At 41.5% G+C, this 18,646-nt stretch overlaps 1 protein-coding gene across 1 annotated transcript; it reads left to right on the plus strand.

Moving 5' to 3' along the window:
• The first annotated feature begins 3,709 nt into the window (after nt 1-3,709).
• On the plus strand, nt 3,710-14,625 carry FNTA (farnesyltransferase, CAAX box, alpha). The gene is made up of 9 exons (XM_030466929.1): nt 3,710-3,951; nt 4,551-4,636; nt 5,218-5,332; nt 6,158-6,262; nt 6,927-7,053; nt 7,470-7,618; nt 9,294-9,356; nt 9,880-10,051; nt 11,478-14,625. The coding sequence occupies exons 1-9, from the start codon at nt 3,815-3,817 to the stop codon at nt 11,625-11,627; spliced, it is 1,104 nt and encodes a 367-aa protein (XP_030322789.1). The 5' UTR covers nt 3,710-3,814; the 3' UTR covers nt 11,628-14,625.
• Nucleotides 14,626-18,646: the final 4,021 nt, after the last annotated feature.

Below are 18,646 nucleotides of genomic sequence, written 5' to 3' on the forward strand. Positions count from 1 at the left end.
CGTGGCTTTCGTCCGGCCTTCCGGCCGAGTCCCCCGAGGAACGTGCGGAGGCATCAGGAAATGGTCCCGTTTGCCATCTCGGAGTTTCCAGAGGCGGGGCCCATCCTCAGGCAATTTTTGGCATTTGCTCTTTGTGGTGAGAGATAATTACTATGAGGAGCTGCTTCTGCTGGCTCAGAGATGAGCCCGTATTTATCCAACCAGTGTGAAGAGATGATGGTTGTCTTTCTGACAGGTCTATCTCGTACATAACACATTTGTATGAACATAGAGATTCCTGATATCTACACATTTCTTCATGAATGCACATCTGCTAGGAGGTGCAGTATCTGCTGCTTCTAACCCAGATATGGCAGGCTGGGGAGGTGCAAGAGTGTGGTTACTTAGGGCAGCTGAAGGAGGAGGAATCCCAGAGGTGGCAGAGGGAACCCTTAATGTGCCTCAATAGAAATGCGTGAGTGATACAAATCATACAAGTGTTACATACACAGCTCATCTCCTAACTCTACACTGGCCCATGTCTGCACCCTGCTCAGGAGACCATCAAACAACCTGAATCCAGCCCTCTGTGACATGATGGATTTATTTATCTTCTGCTCTTTATTTAGAGCTCTTGTCTGATTTGTTGCTTCTTCCCAGAGGTTGTGCCTAGCTGCTGGAGCGTATTTTTGAGTAGCAGCTTCAGGTAGTTTGTTAATACTCTCCATGAAGTGTGGTTATAGGTAACACAAACGATTTACACTGACTGAGCCAGAACCTTTAAGTATTATTTTGTAAAGCAGATCCATGCTAAGGCTAACTTCTTCTTTTGAAGGCCGGACTAAATCTTCCAGAGTGCCCTGAGTCTGAGAGGACTGAAGCTAGCAAGACACTAAGAGGGTAATTCAGTAGATTCAGTGAGGTGGTTGGAGATCGATCAGAAGCCTGGTACAGTTTATAGAAGGATTTGCTGTGATACCACATGCTTTTGGTCTGATCCACCATAAAACTCGTGGCTTTTAAGCTTCTTCAGTTGGCAGACCATAAACTGCCACCTCTCATGAGGACACAACTTGTTTGTAAAAGCTTCCTGCAACAAGCTTGCTTTTCTCCATTCCCATCCCTCAAGCCCTCAGAAGCAGAGCACACATCCCAACAACCCACCGGTTCAGACTGAAAATACTCAAGACAGTCCTGAGGGCAGTGTGTTAGCTATCGTATCTGCTGTGCTCCCAAGTACTGTTAGAAAGATAGTCTTGGACCAGCTCCATCCAGTGGCTGGCGTCAGAAAAGCTCATTTCTGTTTCTTAGGCTGCTATGCCACTCAGAGGAAGTAAGATCCTATTGCAGAATCTGGCCTATGTGTCATCCATGTTAAAGAGCTGGGTAAAGATGGTATAGCATAAGGAACAGCAATGACAGGTTCTTGGAGGAAGCAGGACCAAAAACCCCCAAACTGTTGTTCAAACAGCAGAGCTAATAAACCAAATTGCTTAAACATCTGTGTCTCAAGTGCTCCCTGCCCATGGAGAGCTGTTGGTATCATATGACCTCAGCACAAACTTCCCCTCTCCAGGTCAGGAAAATCGACTTTTCTTTCTGCTCTTTCTTACATAATGGGATTTATTGCCTTTGATGTTTCTCTTATTCATATGCATACATTTTCTCTGATATGTTTAGAATTTTAAACATATATTGTTTCTTTTAGGCCCATCTAGGTTCAGTCTCTTTTTAAAGAATATTCTGCATTTCATAACTTTTTCATTCAGTTAGGCACTGCTAATTTTCCTCTCTGTATCTAGGTATGTCTTTCTCTGTTTCATGTTCAATTCATAGTCCTGTAGCCCAAAGCGACCTTTCAGTAAATTACTGTGGGTTTTTTCCCCCCTCATTATATTACTATATTCTGTTTGGCACCAAATAACTACGCTGTATAAATATCCAGTCAGAAACAAATTAAGTCCCTAGATGCACCTTAGAACAGGGCAGAAAAAAGGCAGAGAGGCAAGGAAAGCATAAAGATCAAGTGACTTCCCAAAGCAGACAAAGCTGCTCAGAGGTCCTGAATCTTGAGATTCAATTTCACTGTTGCTCTGGCACCATTCTTTCTGTAAAGTTATTGTAAAATGTGACATATGCGCAGCCCTTTCAGCTAGAGTACCTCAGAATTTCAGACTTTAACCACGCAAGATAATTTCCTCCCTGAATGTACAGCAGAGATGCAGATTTATGCACAGACCTTATTACGTATACACTCTGCCTGTCTTTAACCTTCCTCTCTCTGAAGCATCTCACCATGCCCCAAATTACAAATCTGTCAGTTTCTTCTCCAAATAACTACCTTCAGCTCACCTGCTTTGTCCTGATGACCAATATTACTTTACAAGATTTTCTATCTTCCTCAGTTTCACCTACTGGTTTCACCTACTGGCCTGTTCCAAAGCCTCTTCTAATTCCATCTTTTACAGAGACATCTTTTACAGGTTCCTTGGCCTTGCCATGTCAAGTAAACTGAACTCTAAAATGGTGACACTTTTTCAGTTTCCACAGGGGAGGAAACACAGCTTACCCTGCATTCAGAGCCTCACCACTAGTAATGCCAGGGACTTCCTGTTTCCAGCTCAATAGCTTTACATCTATCCTAGTTTAAGACAAAATAGAACTGATTTTCTTTTTAGTAATTTTACTTCTAAGTCACGTATCTTCAAAGTAGCACTTTGTAAAATTAACTTGCACTTGGCTAAAATTAACACCATGTTTTTCAGAGAGCCTCTGCTTCTAAGACTGATAAAGCTCCATGTTTGTAGTTACTGCTGGGAACGGCAGACAGAACCAAGGCCACTGTTTAGTTATGGAAAACATCTTGTATTCCAGAAGCAAGGGAGAGGAAAGGAGTCACAGATGCAGCCATCCTATGAGGGGGAGCAGTGAACAGGTGACGCAAATTGGCAAAACAAATTATCTGTTCTGGTATAAATCAGAGGGATCACAAGAGTAACGCTCTTTTCATCCATGGCCAGCATCTTGTGAGGATTCTGTCTGTTCTTCTGCTTTTCGTCCTGCTCCTTGGATTTCTCAATCTGCGTTCCTGCATCCAGTTCCCCTCTGCTGCCAAGTTCAGCAGCCCAGTCTGGGACCTGCGCAGCACCTTTGGTGGGGACGTGAGCATTACTGGGTGGTGGTGGGAGGGTGTGTGATACTGCTTTTGTATGTTGTTGGACTTATTTCATTATTTTTCAACATTACTGTTTCATTAACCGTGTTTTATTTAGCTTCCAACTTGTCTCCCATATGCTTTTTTGTATCCCTACAGGAGAAGAACAGGGGCTAATAGAGAGCATCTGCTGATTTCACCTCAACTGCTGTAGCAGCATTTCCCAAAGCCTCTGGACTCCTGTGTGCTCCCATAGCACCAGTCCGGTGCTGTTGGATTTGCCTTTCACCTGCAAGCCCTCATCCTGGTGGTAGGGGGGTTCTCACGGGAAGCAGGCTCCTGCTAGCATGAGAAACCCCTCATGCGCCTACAATGGAAGGGGAAGAACTAACTGGAGAACGGAGAAGTACCCGGGCCCGGGACACCCTTCCAGCGCTTGTCCCCATTACGTTTCTGTCGCTGATCCCTTCATTACAGCCCTTCAGAGCCCAACAACCGGTGCCAGGCAGGGGCACTGGGGGCCGCCAGCCCCGGCAGCCCTGCCTCGGCGCTGGGAAGGGCCCCATCGTTCCGCCCCGGCCGCCAGCACCTCTCCGCGCCAAGGGAGGCGATAGCGAGCCATGCGGCCGCTCTGTCCCCGCCGCCATCTGTAGCTCCGCCAGGCCTCGGAGGCGGCGGCGGATGATGGCGGCGGAGGGGACAGCGGTGGTTATCGAATGGCAGTCGGAGGGGGAGGGCGGCGCCGAGTCGGAGGGGGAGTTCGCGGAGCTTCTGGAAGACAAGGAGACGGCGAAGGACACCGGCTACGTGCTGTACAGGTATGGCGGCGGCAGGGCCGCTCCGTGCGGCCGGCCGGGGCTCCTTCCGCCGCGGGTCCGAGGGCGGGTGGTGGCGGCGGCGCGGAGCGCAATGCTAGGTCACGTCGGGGCGCGGTGCCGGGAGGGGTTCCCGGGGTTTGACGGGGGGCAGGGGATGGCGGGACCGGGCCGGAGGGAAGCAGCGAGCGGTGGCAGCCGCCCTGCAGCCGAGACGGGGGTGACCGAGACCACCTGGCTGGGCGGCGAGGGCGGGAGGCAGGGCCCGGTGGGGACGGGGATGGAGAGGGCGGGCAGGACGGCGGGAGACGCCGGGGCCTGGGAGGTGGGTGCCGCCCCCCGCTCCCGCCCCAAGGCAAGAGTGTCTCTGGATGGAGTAGAAAGCCCTGGGATGGAAGACGGATTGTTTGGGTTCGCTCAGGTGTGCCCATGCCGCCTGTACTTGTGGCTTAAGTGCGGGGCTGTGTTACACTGACACTGATCCTAATAGTCACTGGAGGGAAGGAGGATGTGCTGCTGAGCACAGGTTTGTGCGTGTAGTGGCTTGAGTAGCATTTGGTGCTTTTTTGAAGCATTGGAAATACTCAAGCATGTATTTACAGGGACAGGAAGGAATGGGCAGATATTGAACCCGTCCCTCAAAATGATGGGCCAAATCCTGTTGTTCAGATCATCTACAGTGAAAAATGTAAGTTTTAAATATGCTCTGCACATAAATCTTGTTACGTTTGTATCTGTCCTTAGTGGTGCTAAAATGAGGCTTCATGATATTTCACATCTTTTCTAGGGCAGTATAGTGACGAAATTAATAAATATTGTGTTATGGTGTTTCTGTGTTTCGTTTTCACCACGCATCTCACAAGTTGAATCTTCAGACCTGAGACGTTAGTAGCCAACGTTGTTTTAAAGTCATCTAGTTTAAGTTATGTAATGAAACAGTCTCATCCCCATAATAAGGCATTTCTAGCCCACAAGTGGAAGAGAGATGTATGAAACTACTGCACCTGGGCAACTAGCTTGAGTCAGAAGCAAGGAACTTAGCCGGATATTGTTCAGGTGGGGTTTTTTTCAGGTGTCTTTGCAGGTTTTTTTACTAGACCAGAATCACTTAGAGGTTTCAGTCAACAGTACTGTCAGAGCAATATGGAAATATAATTTTAAAGAGGTATATTTAAAGTACACAAAATAGGAAGTACCTCCAAAGGATTATAAACCTTACACCCCTTATCAAGTGATTGTCTCGTAGCTTTGGTTATGTTCTTTGTTTAGTTCGAGATGTCTATGATTACTTCCGGGCTGTTCTGCAACGGGATGAGAGAAGTGAAAGAGCTTTCAAGCTAACAGCAGATGCCATTGAGTTAAATGCTGCAAACTACACAGTATGGTAAGTGATAATCTTGGGAGTATATGTCTATCGTAATTTGATTGCTGACCGCCTATGTCTTTAAATATTTTGCTAATCCAATCGGGGCTTGACTAGCTGAGTTTACACAGAGGAGTAGTGTAGTCTTCCTCTGAGCTTCTGAAGAAAGTCTTTGTGTGTTACGGCGGTTTAGTGTTTCTCATTCCTTTGGCTTTGAGAATATACTCAATCAAGGTCAGGATTAACAACAAAAATAACTTTGCTGTTTAAAGTTAGATCACCTACCAGATAATGTGGCCTTGGCAAAATGCTGAATATCCCCCTCAGTTGACTTCAGGAACCAGCATAAAAGCATGGTAACTGCTATTTCATGTTGATAATTCTGCTCTTACTAAACAGTGCATTTCAGAAGGTCTGTCAGGCAATAACAGATAATAATCAAGTAATAACTAAGCAGCGTTTTTTTTTCTGATATTCAGAGTAGGACCCCTTAACTCAAGGCTAATGAGTATCTCTTGTGCATCTTTATTCCACTAACTTGATAAAATCAGAAAGCTTACAATATTTTTATGCACGTAACTTGGTTTCTGTGATAATACTAGCGTGGGTAGGCAACAGTTCATTTGAAATAGGGTTGCTGCAATCTTAGATTACATGCTGTTGTAACCAATTATTTTCCAGTTCTCCAGTGTTTGATAACTTAATGTCCAGAAATGGATACATGGACATTTAGGGTTTTTTCATTCTTTTTAACTCAGTATCTATCAGAACTGTGAACGAAGGTGAATTCTTTGTTAATTCTAGGAAAGCACTGTTCCAGTGTTTTAATGCTTAACTTACATACAGGCATTTCCGGAGAGTTCTCCTGCAGTCTTTGGGAAAGGATCTTCATGAGGAACTTAAGTATATTACAGCTATCATTGAAGATCAGCCAAAGAACTACCAAGTCTGGTAAAATCCAGTTTTCTTTTCCATTCTAAGCATTATGCAGATAACTTTTGTTTTGTCTAGAATAAATTATGGCCATTGATCATAAAACTTGCTAAGAATTGCTTCCTGCTTCTTCTGTAGTGGCAGTAGTGGAGAAGTTAAATGGAGCTGGATAAGTATCAGTACCAAACTCCTCTTAAGCAGTTTGTCCTAAACATACGATTATGACATACTAAAAAGTTCTTGTTTTCTTTTAATTTCAGCTTTTAAACTGTCAAAATTTTTAAGCATGACAGACAAAAAAAAAAAAAAAAAAAAAAAAAACCTCACGAAAAGCAAACAAAAAGATACATAGAAATTGGTATTTTTTCCTTATTGGCTCTTGGAGCTTGCTTACCCGTTGTTTTTTTTTTTCCCTGAAGTGCATGGGAATAGGCAAAACAACAGCACTGTTGTTGCTAGAGAAGTTACGTAATAACTAGAAAATTGTATTCTGTTGAAGACTTTAGCCATGAATTTTAAAAGCTGGAAGCATGTGACTTCAAGTAAACATGACTTGTCTAAAAGGTGATAGACCAGTGTATATGTGCAGTTAGAATTTGCTATGGCGTTGTGTACTTCTCAGAGCCAAGTCAAATATAATGTAAATTGAAATCTCAAAATACAATCCTCCTGTTGTCATTAGGCATCACAGACGGGTGTTGGTGGAGTGGCTGCAGGATCCATCCCACGAGCTTGAGTTCATAGCTGTCATACTTAACCAAGATGCCAAAAATTACCATGCATGGCAACACAGACAATGGGTTATTCAGGTATTGTATCCACAGAACTCTTCATACAATAGTAACCAACTGAGGTTGTACATTTTTGCTTCTAAAATGCAATCTGAATTGCATTTGGCACTTTGTTTCTTAAGGCTGAAAGGGGAAAAACAATTGCATTTCAATATATGGTTAAAGCTTTAAGTAGCTTTAAACATGCCTTTTAGGAAGCAAGTTCAAAAAGCTCTGTTGTTGGCTGCTTACTTTTACATGTATGAATTTACTGATAAGCTAATACAATTGTATGCAACTGTAGCATGTTACTAGAGCACTCTGCCTCATATTTTCTTGAACTTGGTATTCATTTCTTCAAACAGTCTCTGTTTGAAGAAGAGACTTAGGGGCAAGGATAATATTTTAACAATTAGAAGTTTTTTATTCTGGTATGCTCTCTTTCCTTTCTGTAGGAGTTCAAATTATGGGACAATGAACTCGTCTATGTAGACCAACTTCTGCAGGAAGATGTGAGAAACAACTCTGTGTGGAACCAAAGATACTTTGTAATAATCAGTACCACAGGCTATGATGATCCAGCAGTCCTTGACAGAGAAGTCCAGTTAGTAAAGCAATTCACACTCATTTAAGTATTCTTCATTACATGAAAGCAAAGGCTTGACAGTACTTGTGGTCTTCTCTTTCCTGTTTTTATTGCAGTTTGGGGGGCTTACTTTGAAGGATAGTAGTTCAGGCATTGGTGCATGTGTAGATGTGGTCAATGCCACTGACTTGTTGAGTAGTACTGACACAACCTATGCTTAACCCTGGACAAGTTGTTCTCATGAATCAGTCTTCTGCCCTGCTCTTCATTGTTCAAACAAAACTTGGGTTTGTATCGTTAACTAAATATAGTGGAATAATTTGAAAAAAAGTCTACAACAACAGCAATGTGGAATGAATTTGTGCTGTTGATTAGTATTTTGCCTCCTAACCCTAGAAAGCTTGGAGGCAGAGATGCTGTCAGTGTTGTACTAAACTGCTGTTCTAGTAGTGCGGTAGCCATAATGATTTAAAGTTAACATGAATGTGGGTTGTGGAAAGAAGAATTGCCTTTTGTGAGGAAGTTGATACATCTGGGAAAAGGAGCTTTTAGGAGTGTGTGGTCAGCACAGATACCTTTGTGAGCTTGATAGTTTTGAGAGAAGTGAGCTTTGGAAACACTTCTGAAGTGGTTTTTTTGTAACTGAAGACAAACTGGGCTTCTATACATTTATTTTAATACAGATGGAGGTAAGAAACACCTCCTTAGATGGTTTTCACATCTCAAGTGGCTGATTAGGGTTGATGGTTCATGATTGTCTTTGCAAACTGGTACTTAATTTCTACTTTCTCACTGTCCTGCAGTCTCTCTAGTTTGTCTTCCAGAGGCTAGGACATCCTCCCATGATATGTTTATAAGTGGTGCTATGTTCAAGATAATTAAATGACATCTTAAGAATCAGATAGTCTAAGGTTAAGACTTCCAAATTTCATTATGGAACTGTATTTGGGCTGCTTATTGCTTGGTAAACTGTCTTTGTCACAGTGATGGCAGAAGATGAAAAAAGACTGAGTTTGTTTCTTTTCAGTAGTTTGTAGAACTTTGTCAGTATCTGCTATCTGTGAAAGTCAGCTTAAGGCCTGGTTATGCCAGGAGTGGCAGAAGGTAGAGTTTGTTTTGTGACAATGAAATGTGGCTTTCTGACTATGGCAGGTGCCTCTTGGTTTTCTTTTAGAGGAGCTGTCTAACTGCTCCTTTAAAATAAGGTTGTGTGAAAGCTCTGAAAGCTGAAAGCTCAAGCTCTGCACTTCTGTGGGTTTGATCAAGTGCAGCTTTGTGAAAAAAACTTCTGCAGACAAGGTACAGAACACACCATATGCAGTCGTCATTATGGGCTTTGATTACTCCAGCCCTTTTCTGTTCCTCACCATTTCTGAGCATCAAGACAAAAGTTATTCTTTTAGCCTACCAGAAGAGTATAACATGTTGTTTTAATGCTTATAATTTTGAGAATGGTTTGATTTCTGTATAAACACCTCAGAATTCACAAGTTCTCACCATGCCTGATTCTCCAAGACTTGCAGTGATTATATTGTGTGACATTTTTGATCTGTGACCCAACTGAGATGATCTGCAAAAAGGCTTTGAATTACAGACTAGAGGGATGTATTTGGGAGCATCTGAGCACAATGAAGTAATTTTTAATTGCAAGGTTATCAATTGCATTAATGACCTGTTACCTTTTTTCTAATAGATACACTCTTGATATGATCACAGCAGTGCCACATAATGAAAGTGCTTGGAACTATTTAAAAGGGTGAGGCATCCCTTTCTGAGGAAAATTAAATGTATGTGTAAAGTGTCTTATGTCTAGTTGTTAACTGGAAAGAGTGTGGCTGTTAACTGGAAGAGTGTGTTGCTTTTCATTCCAGTATTGTGCACTTAAACAGGCATGCAAAAACCTCTACAAGGCATTAATATTATTAAAATAGTTTCTCTGTAGCTGTCTACTAAGTTTCTGGCCCTGTAGTTCTTGTGAGAGGATTGCAAGTACTTCTCATGCTTTTAAAAGCTGATCTGTAATGTTTCTGGGCTCAAGAGCATAGAGGAGGAAGTAATGAGCATGCTTTCAGTCTAATTTCTATGCAGTTAATCATGATTCTACTAGCTTATTACACCATTAAGCTGTATTATTGCTGCATGCTGCATACTTTCAGCCTTACTTGTATTTGCACCTGTATTTTCAAATGGATCTCCAAATAAAGAAGTCATAACAAAATGTAATTCTTCACACCAGATATCCAGGCATTATGTTTCAAGCCTATTTACCTCTGTTCTAGGATTCTACAGGATCGTGGTCTTTCTAAGTATCCAAACCTGTTAGAGCAACTGTTGAATTTACAGTCCAGTGTCAGTTCACCCTATCTAGTTGCTTTTCTTGTGGATATATATGAAGACATGCTCGAAACCCAGTGTGACAACAAGGAAGAAACACTGAACAAGGCATTGGAGGTATGTTTCAAGAGCTTATTTTTGCTTCTTAGGGATGCCATCTGTTGCTCTCATGTTTAATATGCTGACAAGATGGAATTGCTTTTTGTAAATAGAGCAGGTTACTTGTTCATCACAGGAGCTCTATGAAAAGTTGAACATGAAAGCCAGATAATCACAAGGGTCTCATTAATTTATAACGTTCCAGTTACAGAATGACTCAAGTTTTCTTCATCTGTTAGTAAAGGAAGGCTTCTAATATTGTCTGCAGAAGAAAGCAGATATTTGAAGAAGCAAAGAGTTTCCAGTGCTAACCCTGTAGTGTGAACTCACTTTCTCTTCTTTCACATTCTCTTTGTGTTTCTTAGCTCTTCACAAAAAAGCTGGCAGAATTGGCTAAAAGGGCTCAGGGACTTTGAGACATCAGTAAGGAATGCTGGGAACCATTTCCTACAGAGAAATGGCTTCTAGCAACATTGTGTATCTTCTCTGTGCTTCTTATTCATGGAACTCCTTGCTATGGTTTTAAGTGTAGTTTTTGCATGGACACTTGCTTTTCCAGCGTAGGACAGACGAGACTTGGTGTAATTGGAGCTGCATCTCTTGTCTGGAATCTGTGTCCCCACAGGGTTCTTTCTCAGCATTTTTCCTTTGTTATATTGGAGGACCAGAGTCTAAATAAGTGCAGTTGTACCTCCCAGGTTCACATTGCTTTATACTATTTCTGTGGCTGTGACTTTATTTATGCATCAAAACTTGGATTTCTTAACTCTGGTTGTCTGAGTTAAGTCTGTCATCTGCATAACAAAAGGAAATTGATTTGAACATTTGTAGGTGTTCATATTGTTTAAATTTTACACATGGCCTGTGAGTTGGGTTCAGTTCTGTGCTTCACTGCTTACCTCGATGAAAACAAAACAAAATTATAGCTTGTAAAAGTGTCTGCATAGCACTAGCTCTAACATTTTAAAAATTTAAAAACCTCTAAAATCCTTTTATGGCAGTCTGCAAAGAGAAAAACCATAAACAAACTATCCCCTATCCCCAGTGTTCCATCAGGAACACTGAAAATTCAGGGTGTTCTCCCACTGTTTTGAATGAGGTGGTTTACAGCCTATTGGATCACAGTCAAGCTTGTCAGAAATTCACAAGTGTACTGTAATACATCACATGCTGAATATACTGAGGTAGATGATGTGTGGTAGGCAAGGAAGAAGTTGAAACTGAAGTAGGCAACTTGTGCAGTCTCTGGTTGACTACCACTGGAGCTGCCATCAGTTTAAGGTCATTGAGACAGCTACAAACACAGTGAATAAAACCAATATTGTTTCCAAGAAAGGTGTTTTTCATACTGGCTGAGCTGTATGTTGTATAGATTTTATAAAGATAATAAAGGATTCCTTAAGCTTTTACTGTAACTTTACAATCTCTCAATTTTCTTTCATAGTTGTGTGAAATTCTGGCTAATGAAGACTCCATCCGAAAGGAATACTGGAGATATATTGGAAGGTCTCTTAAGAGCAAGTACAGCTCAGGCACTGAACAGAGCACAGACACACAAGCAGCAGTAACTGAACATGATGGAGAACACTGTTAAGTTCTCAGGCTGTTCCAAAGCAGTTCTTAGTAGGATCATGAAATAGTTCAAAGCCCAGTTGTAATGTGGATACATTGAAAATATAAAAATTGCCTCTCGAATCAGCAAAATTACATCCAAGCTAGCATGAGGTGGTGCCAGTTTGCTCTGTTTAAAATGTATCAAACTTACTTCCATTAGCAAAACCCCTTCCACATTGGCAAGGCTTTTTCCCTGTTTACAGTCTTTAAATGTAGCAAGACTAATCTCATCAAAATGCTAATCAGAATGACTCCTGATAAGCTATCAGACAGCTATTGTGAATTGGTAGCAGATACAAGAATTAAAGAATTCCAGGAAGACCTGCAAATTTACCAATTTGCAATCTCTGGCAATAACTGGTAAAAATTCAGAGGAAAGAAGTGAACAAGCAGCGAGAACCAGAGACACCAATGACTTCAAAAAGACATTGATCCTGGCATGAGGAGGTAATACCTGAGGGGATAATACTTCAGTGAGGAGGTGAAGAGCTAATTGCTCTTTCTTTTCTTAATAGCCCTTTCCCTCTGGTGCTTCATTTGTTTAAAAACCTGTTTTCCCTGCCTTTCTCTCACTACTAGCTCCTTCCTAAGACACCTATCAGTGTGGTGTCATTTTCCCTGAAATGAACAGTTGCAATTCATTCAAACTATAGAGCAGGCTATTTTTGCAGTTAGTAGGACGTGTATGCACAGTGGCTAACATTTACTCACAAACAAAATATAAAATATTAATGGTTACAAACAGTGACACCAGTGTAGGATTTTCCTGCTCTTGGGTCAGAAGAGATTAGAACCCAACTGGTTTTGTTATGTAACTGCACTGAACTAGCAAAGCAGGAGTGGTTCCTGGAGGAATTTTTCATGTTACATGTCTTAACTTTGTTGCTCCTATAGGTTTTTTATATCTTTTCCATGTTGGTATTAATAAGCAGTGGTTAAGCCAAGAAGTGGTTGACCTCCAAATTTGTGAAAGATAGAAAGCACCTGCAGTACAGAAAGGCAAAAGATAAATACACCTGCATGAGGACTGCTGCATCTGACCTGTTTTCAGTAAATGGCTGTTGTAAACTGTTCTTGGCACAGAGTGTTTGTTTGATAGGAAACATTTTTTGCAGATGGTCATTAAAGGTAATACTAGTATTTATTCCCTAATATGAACTTTCTGATAAACATTAGGACATCTGATAAATATTAAAAGCTGCTGCTATAATGAAACCATATTTTAAACATTTGAAACAAGTTAATTCAATACTTTCTTTATATCTAAAATAACTCACAGGAAGTAGAATTAATATCATAGAATCATAGAATGGTTTGGATTGGAAGGTTTGTTAGTTCCACCTCCCCTGCCATAGCAGCCTTACAGTACCTGAAAGCTATCCCTGTCTGCAAGGTCTCTCTGGAGCCTTCTCTTCTCCAGGCTGAATAAAACCAACGTTTTCAGCTTGTCTTCATAGGAGAGGTGCTCTGGTCCTCTAATCATCTTTGTGACCATCCTCTGAAGTCACTCCAATAGCTTCATGTCTGTCTTGTGTTGGGAGCTCCAGAACTGGGCACAATATTCCAGGTAAAGCCTTACAAGAGGGAAGTAGAGAATTGCCTCACTTGACCATGTGGGAATGATGTACATTTTTTTTATGGTTGTGCTGTTTTCTCAGCAGTGGAGAAAACATTTTTGTAGTGCACATGAACATTTGAAAATTGGCATGAACCTTAAACTTGAAGAGATTTTACCTCCTTTGGTTTTTTACCTTTTTTTTTTTTTTCTTTTTACTACTACAGTGGAAGTTCCCCTATAGAACTAAAAATGTATGTTTCTACCCTCGTGAATTGTTCCTAATTGAAACTACACTAAATATGGCTTACTGATCAGGCAGATGTTCAGCATATGCTATTATACAAAGCAGTATATTTGCCATTACCAGTCAGGAAAGCTGAGAGAGCGATTCAGACAAATGTAATCCTTAAAATAAAAATCAGTGAAGAGGGACCAGAATTTCCTCTGCATATGGTGTTACTAAGTTGCCATATCTTTCATGAAACAAATTTGGAGGACATTTGGAATAAGAGTATTTTTATAGAGACAGGCATGAATTTCAGATTAAACAAAATCACACCAATGTAAGATGTGGTAGTCAGCCATACTCAAATACTGAATTGTCAGAGCTGAAAAAATGACAGACTGGCCAGACAGGTTGCAACTGCATTTACTGAGACTTAAATTTTGAAAATAGGTCAAAATAGGTCAGAATTCTATGAATGTAGGAGGCTGACAAAATATGAGGTGCTGAGAGAAGGATGTAATGGTAAGAAGTATATGACTGTAACGTGCTTGTGTTGACTACCTAGGATCAGGGGAAATGTCAAACTGAATACTGTTTTCAGTTTTGGGCCTCTCACTATATAAGGACTTTCAGGTGCTGTAGTGTGTCCAAACAAGGAAAACAAAGCTAGTGAAGGGTCTAGAGCATGAGCTGTAGGAGGAACAGCTGAGGGAACAGTGGTGGTTTAGCCTACAGAATAGGAGCCTGAGAGAACACCTTGTAATTCTGTAACCACCTGACAAGAAGTTGTTGGAAGGTGAGGTTTGGTCTCTAATTTACAAGCCATAGGACAAGAGGAAATGCCTCAAGTTGTGTCAGGGGATGTTTGGATTAAAGGTTAGCCCTTTTGGCAAACAGATTTTTCCTATTAAGCATTGCAACAGGCTGCTCAGGGAGTCAGCATCCCTGGAGGTACTTATAGGACTTGTAGATGTGGTGCTTATGATTTGTTCTAATGGTTCATCTGTACAATAAAATTTATTGTTTTTACTGATTGTGTGTAGTGATGTGACTTGTGTACAATTTTATTACTGCAGTGCTGTGTCTAAATGGAAAACTGTATTGCTACAACTGTCCCTTGTAAATCAGTGCAATGGAAACAACAGAGACAGAGAATTTATTAAAGCATATTAAATTTTCCTATGCCTCCTTTCATCAGAAGCCAATGTTCTTGTCTTGGTTTGGTTGTGTCTGTCTTGTCTAAGCTGTTACTGACTTCCACCTGCTGTCTGCAACTTGGCTGACACAACAGTGCTTGTGTCCTTCCTAATCTATTTATTAGAAAACCACCTCAGCTAGCACAAAATGCTTCTATTGGCTGCTGTCTGACTATGCTGAGGCACACTGGGAGCATGCTGTTCAGCTGAACCCTCTGCAAGAGCAATATCCTCCAGAAGGGAAGCAGTGAGGTTTCTAATCACTGCTGCCATGCAAAACGTGTAAGTGCTACGAGTGGTGACAAGGGACTTACAGAGAGATAGGCCCCTGCAAAAGCACAAAATGCTTCACAGCTCCTGTGACTTCTGGAACAAAAGGGTAAGGAAAATACCACTGGACGATGGTGTGGAATCATCCCTCATGGCCTTGTACAAAAGCTTTGCAATTGCTGCTTGTGCACATTGCCTCTGTGCAAGTTTGAAATAATCAAGGGAGACCCTACAGTTCTGGGTTTTTTTTACCCTGTGCATGCAGAGGGAGATCAAGCATCCCTATTAACACCTGGAGCCATGTGTCTCAGATGTTGTCCCAGATATGGCACAATGGATGCAATAATAAGAAAAATGCTCTTCATCCTGGCTCATGCCCTTTTCTGAATAGTGCCCTCTGCACATTACTGTGGAATAATATTATATGTGGTGTGTGCTTTGCAATTTCCATTCCAAGTCTAATTTTAAGTGGTGATTGCCCTGTGGTGTTAGGGTTGGGAGAAGGTTTCCCTAGTTTATCTTCTGCATAAGGCAAGTTTATATGGAAAACTTGGGTAAGAAGATTTCTGGTTCAGTTTTGGCAAGCTTGTTAATTTGGCAGTATGGCATTTCACATTTAGGCCGCAAGTGTCAAATAACCTTCATTTCAATATTTAGTTTTTCTTGCAAGCATCTCTATTAAATACCTTAAGTTGAAAGTATTTTCAAGCTCCCTTTAAGGCTGCACTGTCATGCTTTTGGTACAATATATTCCAGTTGCAATGGGTAAGAATACTGCATTTTAATGTAAAAAATGCATTATTTTTATCCTATAAAATGTCTTTTCCAGAGTCCCTGGCAGTATGGAATGATCTGTACCATTCTGGACATGAGTAACACTGCCAGTTTAAAGTTTGTTGTGTACATTTATGTGAGTACAACCTGTATGGGTGTTTTCTGCATACAGGTAAGCAGTGGATGAAATCCAAAACAGAATAGAAATCTTTACAGTTGCAACTAATTTGTTTTTCTCCACAATATGTTATCTAATGTTTAAGCACTCAAATGGGGATGATCTGTACCTAGTGAAAGTCACAGTGTAAGAATTACATGGTCATTTCCTCTGTTCGTCCCTTCTCAATGCATCACTTAGGTCAAGAACATACACCCTTTTCACAAAAGATTTTTTTGAAAACTAGGGAGCTATTCCTGAACCAGAAATTGCTAATACTATTGAGAGAGGTATATGTTTACAAGTTCTGGGCCTGCTCTGAAAAGAATACCTTAACCTTCTGGTGGGTTAGTGAGCCCTGAGTTTTCTGAAAAGGAAGAAATAAAAAGCATTGTTGTATGTGAAGAGGCACAGAAGTGTCTGCATGTGAACAGCCAGAAAAAGACTGCCAAAATAAATAGTGCACACGCTTATTTAGGTTTCTAGAAGTACTTGGGACAAATAGCTAATAAAGTTTCATGAAACTATGAAACAGCTAGGAACTACACTTCAGTCTGTCTGCGCCAGTTGTCCTATTTATGCTCCTTGGGGCTAGAACTCTGCGCCCTTACACGTGTCAACCATCAGTGTTTCTCAAGAAGCCACGGATATAAGCCTACAGAAGATTTCAGCCTAAGGGAGAAATAAAAATCTTTGCCGTATCCTTTTACTTGTTGCTGCCCAGCAGGGAAAGCGGACATTAATCACTAGATGGCAGTGTTTAAAGTCACCCTGGGTTCACTGACAACAGGTTATGTGCAGTCAAGCAGAGATGTAACTGGGACAACTCCATAAAACACCACTAATTCCACACCTCCTAATTATACTCAGAGGAGCAGCTGCTCGGTAAGTCAATACATAGCACCATAGAAGGCTCAAGCACAAGTATTCTGGGAGGGGCTAAATGATCATCGTCACTAAAAATTGTTGGTGTTAATTGGAGAACAATTTCTCACTAACCGAAATTATGTCTGTTCTGACACTGCACACCTTGTACAAGAGCTGGACACTGTTGAGACCTGGTGTTATGAAAGAACAACATAACTAAACCTCTCTGCTCAGAGCATGGGTTTTGTGGCCAGTTCACACCCTCTGGAAATGTGCTACACTTGTGCACCTTCATAAGCTGAGAAGTTTTGGTCCACTAAAGCCAGCCTTGTTATGGCAAGTTTCCCTGGTCCCTCTGTAATGAAATGCTGGTGACTGCTGGCTGTTTATATATGTATGTATGGGCTGAAGGACAAGAGGACCTGCTCCTGCTTCTTTGATTTCAGTGGAGGACTTGGGCTGAATTGAGAAAACTGGGTGTGCTGCTGCAGGTCTAGAAGTGGTTGCACCTCTGATCAGGAAGCAGGACCAAAGACTTTGGTGTAGAAGGGTCAAGACAGACCCCTCTTCTTCATACACTGTCTTTTCAAAACTGTCTTGTCAGTTGTCACCATAGTGCAAGGGATTTTACGTGAATGAAGAGGTACTATCCGTGACTTCAGCCAAGCTAGCTTGACCACCCAGGGAGACTCAGGTGCAGCAGCTTCCTGTGTGTGTATGCATTCAGCTACCAGGACATGCTGCCATTGCCCACTCCCACAAGCATAACTCCAGCTCTGTTATCTCTGCCCTTAACTGAAATGGTTGGGTTACAAGTGTAATGCTGCTGTATCAGTACAGCCCATAAGCAGTGATCTTGCCACTGCAGAAGAGGTCTTGCTGTGCTTGGGCTTCTCATTCTTTTGGTTTTAGGTTTCTGTGTATTGATGTATTTGGTTAATTACTTGGTTTCCTGATGTGTCCTGTCTGTTGTCCAACTCATCTCTCCAGCAGACCCAAGGACAGGTGAATAAATGCTTGTGCTGTTATCAAGAAGATTTTGAAGGAGTAAAAGAAAAGGGAGCTCAAATTGTATTGTTAAAGTGCATCCCTTGGGACTTCTACTTCTGCCAAAGCCTGTCCCCAGGACAAGAAGGTGGCAGGTAGATAACCTCCTTCCCTTTTCAGAGCCAAGGCACTTGAGCACATCTATCCATTCTCTTGCTTTCAGCCACACCATGAATGTGAGTTTTATTCCTGGGTTTAGTAGAGGACAGTGAGGACATTCTCTATACATCACAGCATTTGCTTACTGGCTCTTCTTGCTGATTTGTGCACTAACAATTTCTCTTCTGCAAAATGAACCCAAGTTGCCATTTGCAGGTACCCACAGCCTAAGAGAATAGCTGCACAGAACCCTTTAGGGCACTGTGCTAGCACTCTGCTACTGAGAGGTAGTGCCAGTCGTCTTGCTAAGTTGTTTTAGAAGTCTAGCCTGAAAAGATTCTAAACTCAGATGAAAGATAAATTAAAGGAGGGTGTTCGGTATTTTAAATGGGCAAAAGAAACTCAGAAACATCTGTTTTTAAAAACATATTTTCAAATGTCAATTGTTATAATTCAAATGAAAATTTTAAAACTTGTAAAATGAGAATAGAAAGCTGCTGGGCTTCTGACATTCAGAAGGAAAATGCATGAGAGAGATTAGGTTTAGGTGAGATGTAATTTCTTGCTAGAAGGGGATGCCTGGACAAAACCCTAAAAGCTGGTTAAGTTGTGCTTGTCATTAGCTGTATCCCAGGCACAGCTGGGTCTGTCTTGGAGCTGAAATTTTCTACTGTCATTGTGGCAGGAAGAAGAAAGATGAGAGATGACTGGGTCTAGGGCAATCCAAAATCACTACTCATGCATCACAAACAACAGCTAAAAATATTACAGAAAATTATTTCAGGAGAGGCACCTGCTACTGAAC

The sequence above is a fragment of the Calypte anna genome, chromosome Z (genome assembly GCF_003957555.1).
Source record: "Calypte anna isolate BGI_N300 chromosome Z, bCalAnn1_v1.p, whole genome shotgun sequence".
In the NCBI taxonomy this organism is placed as follows: Eukaryota; Metazoa; Chordata; class Aves; order Apodiformes; family Trochilidae; genus Calypte; species Calypte anna.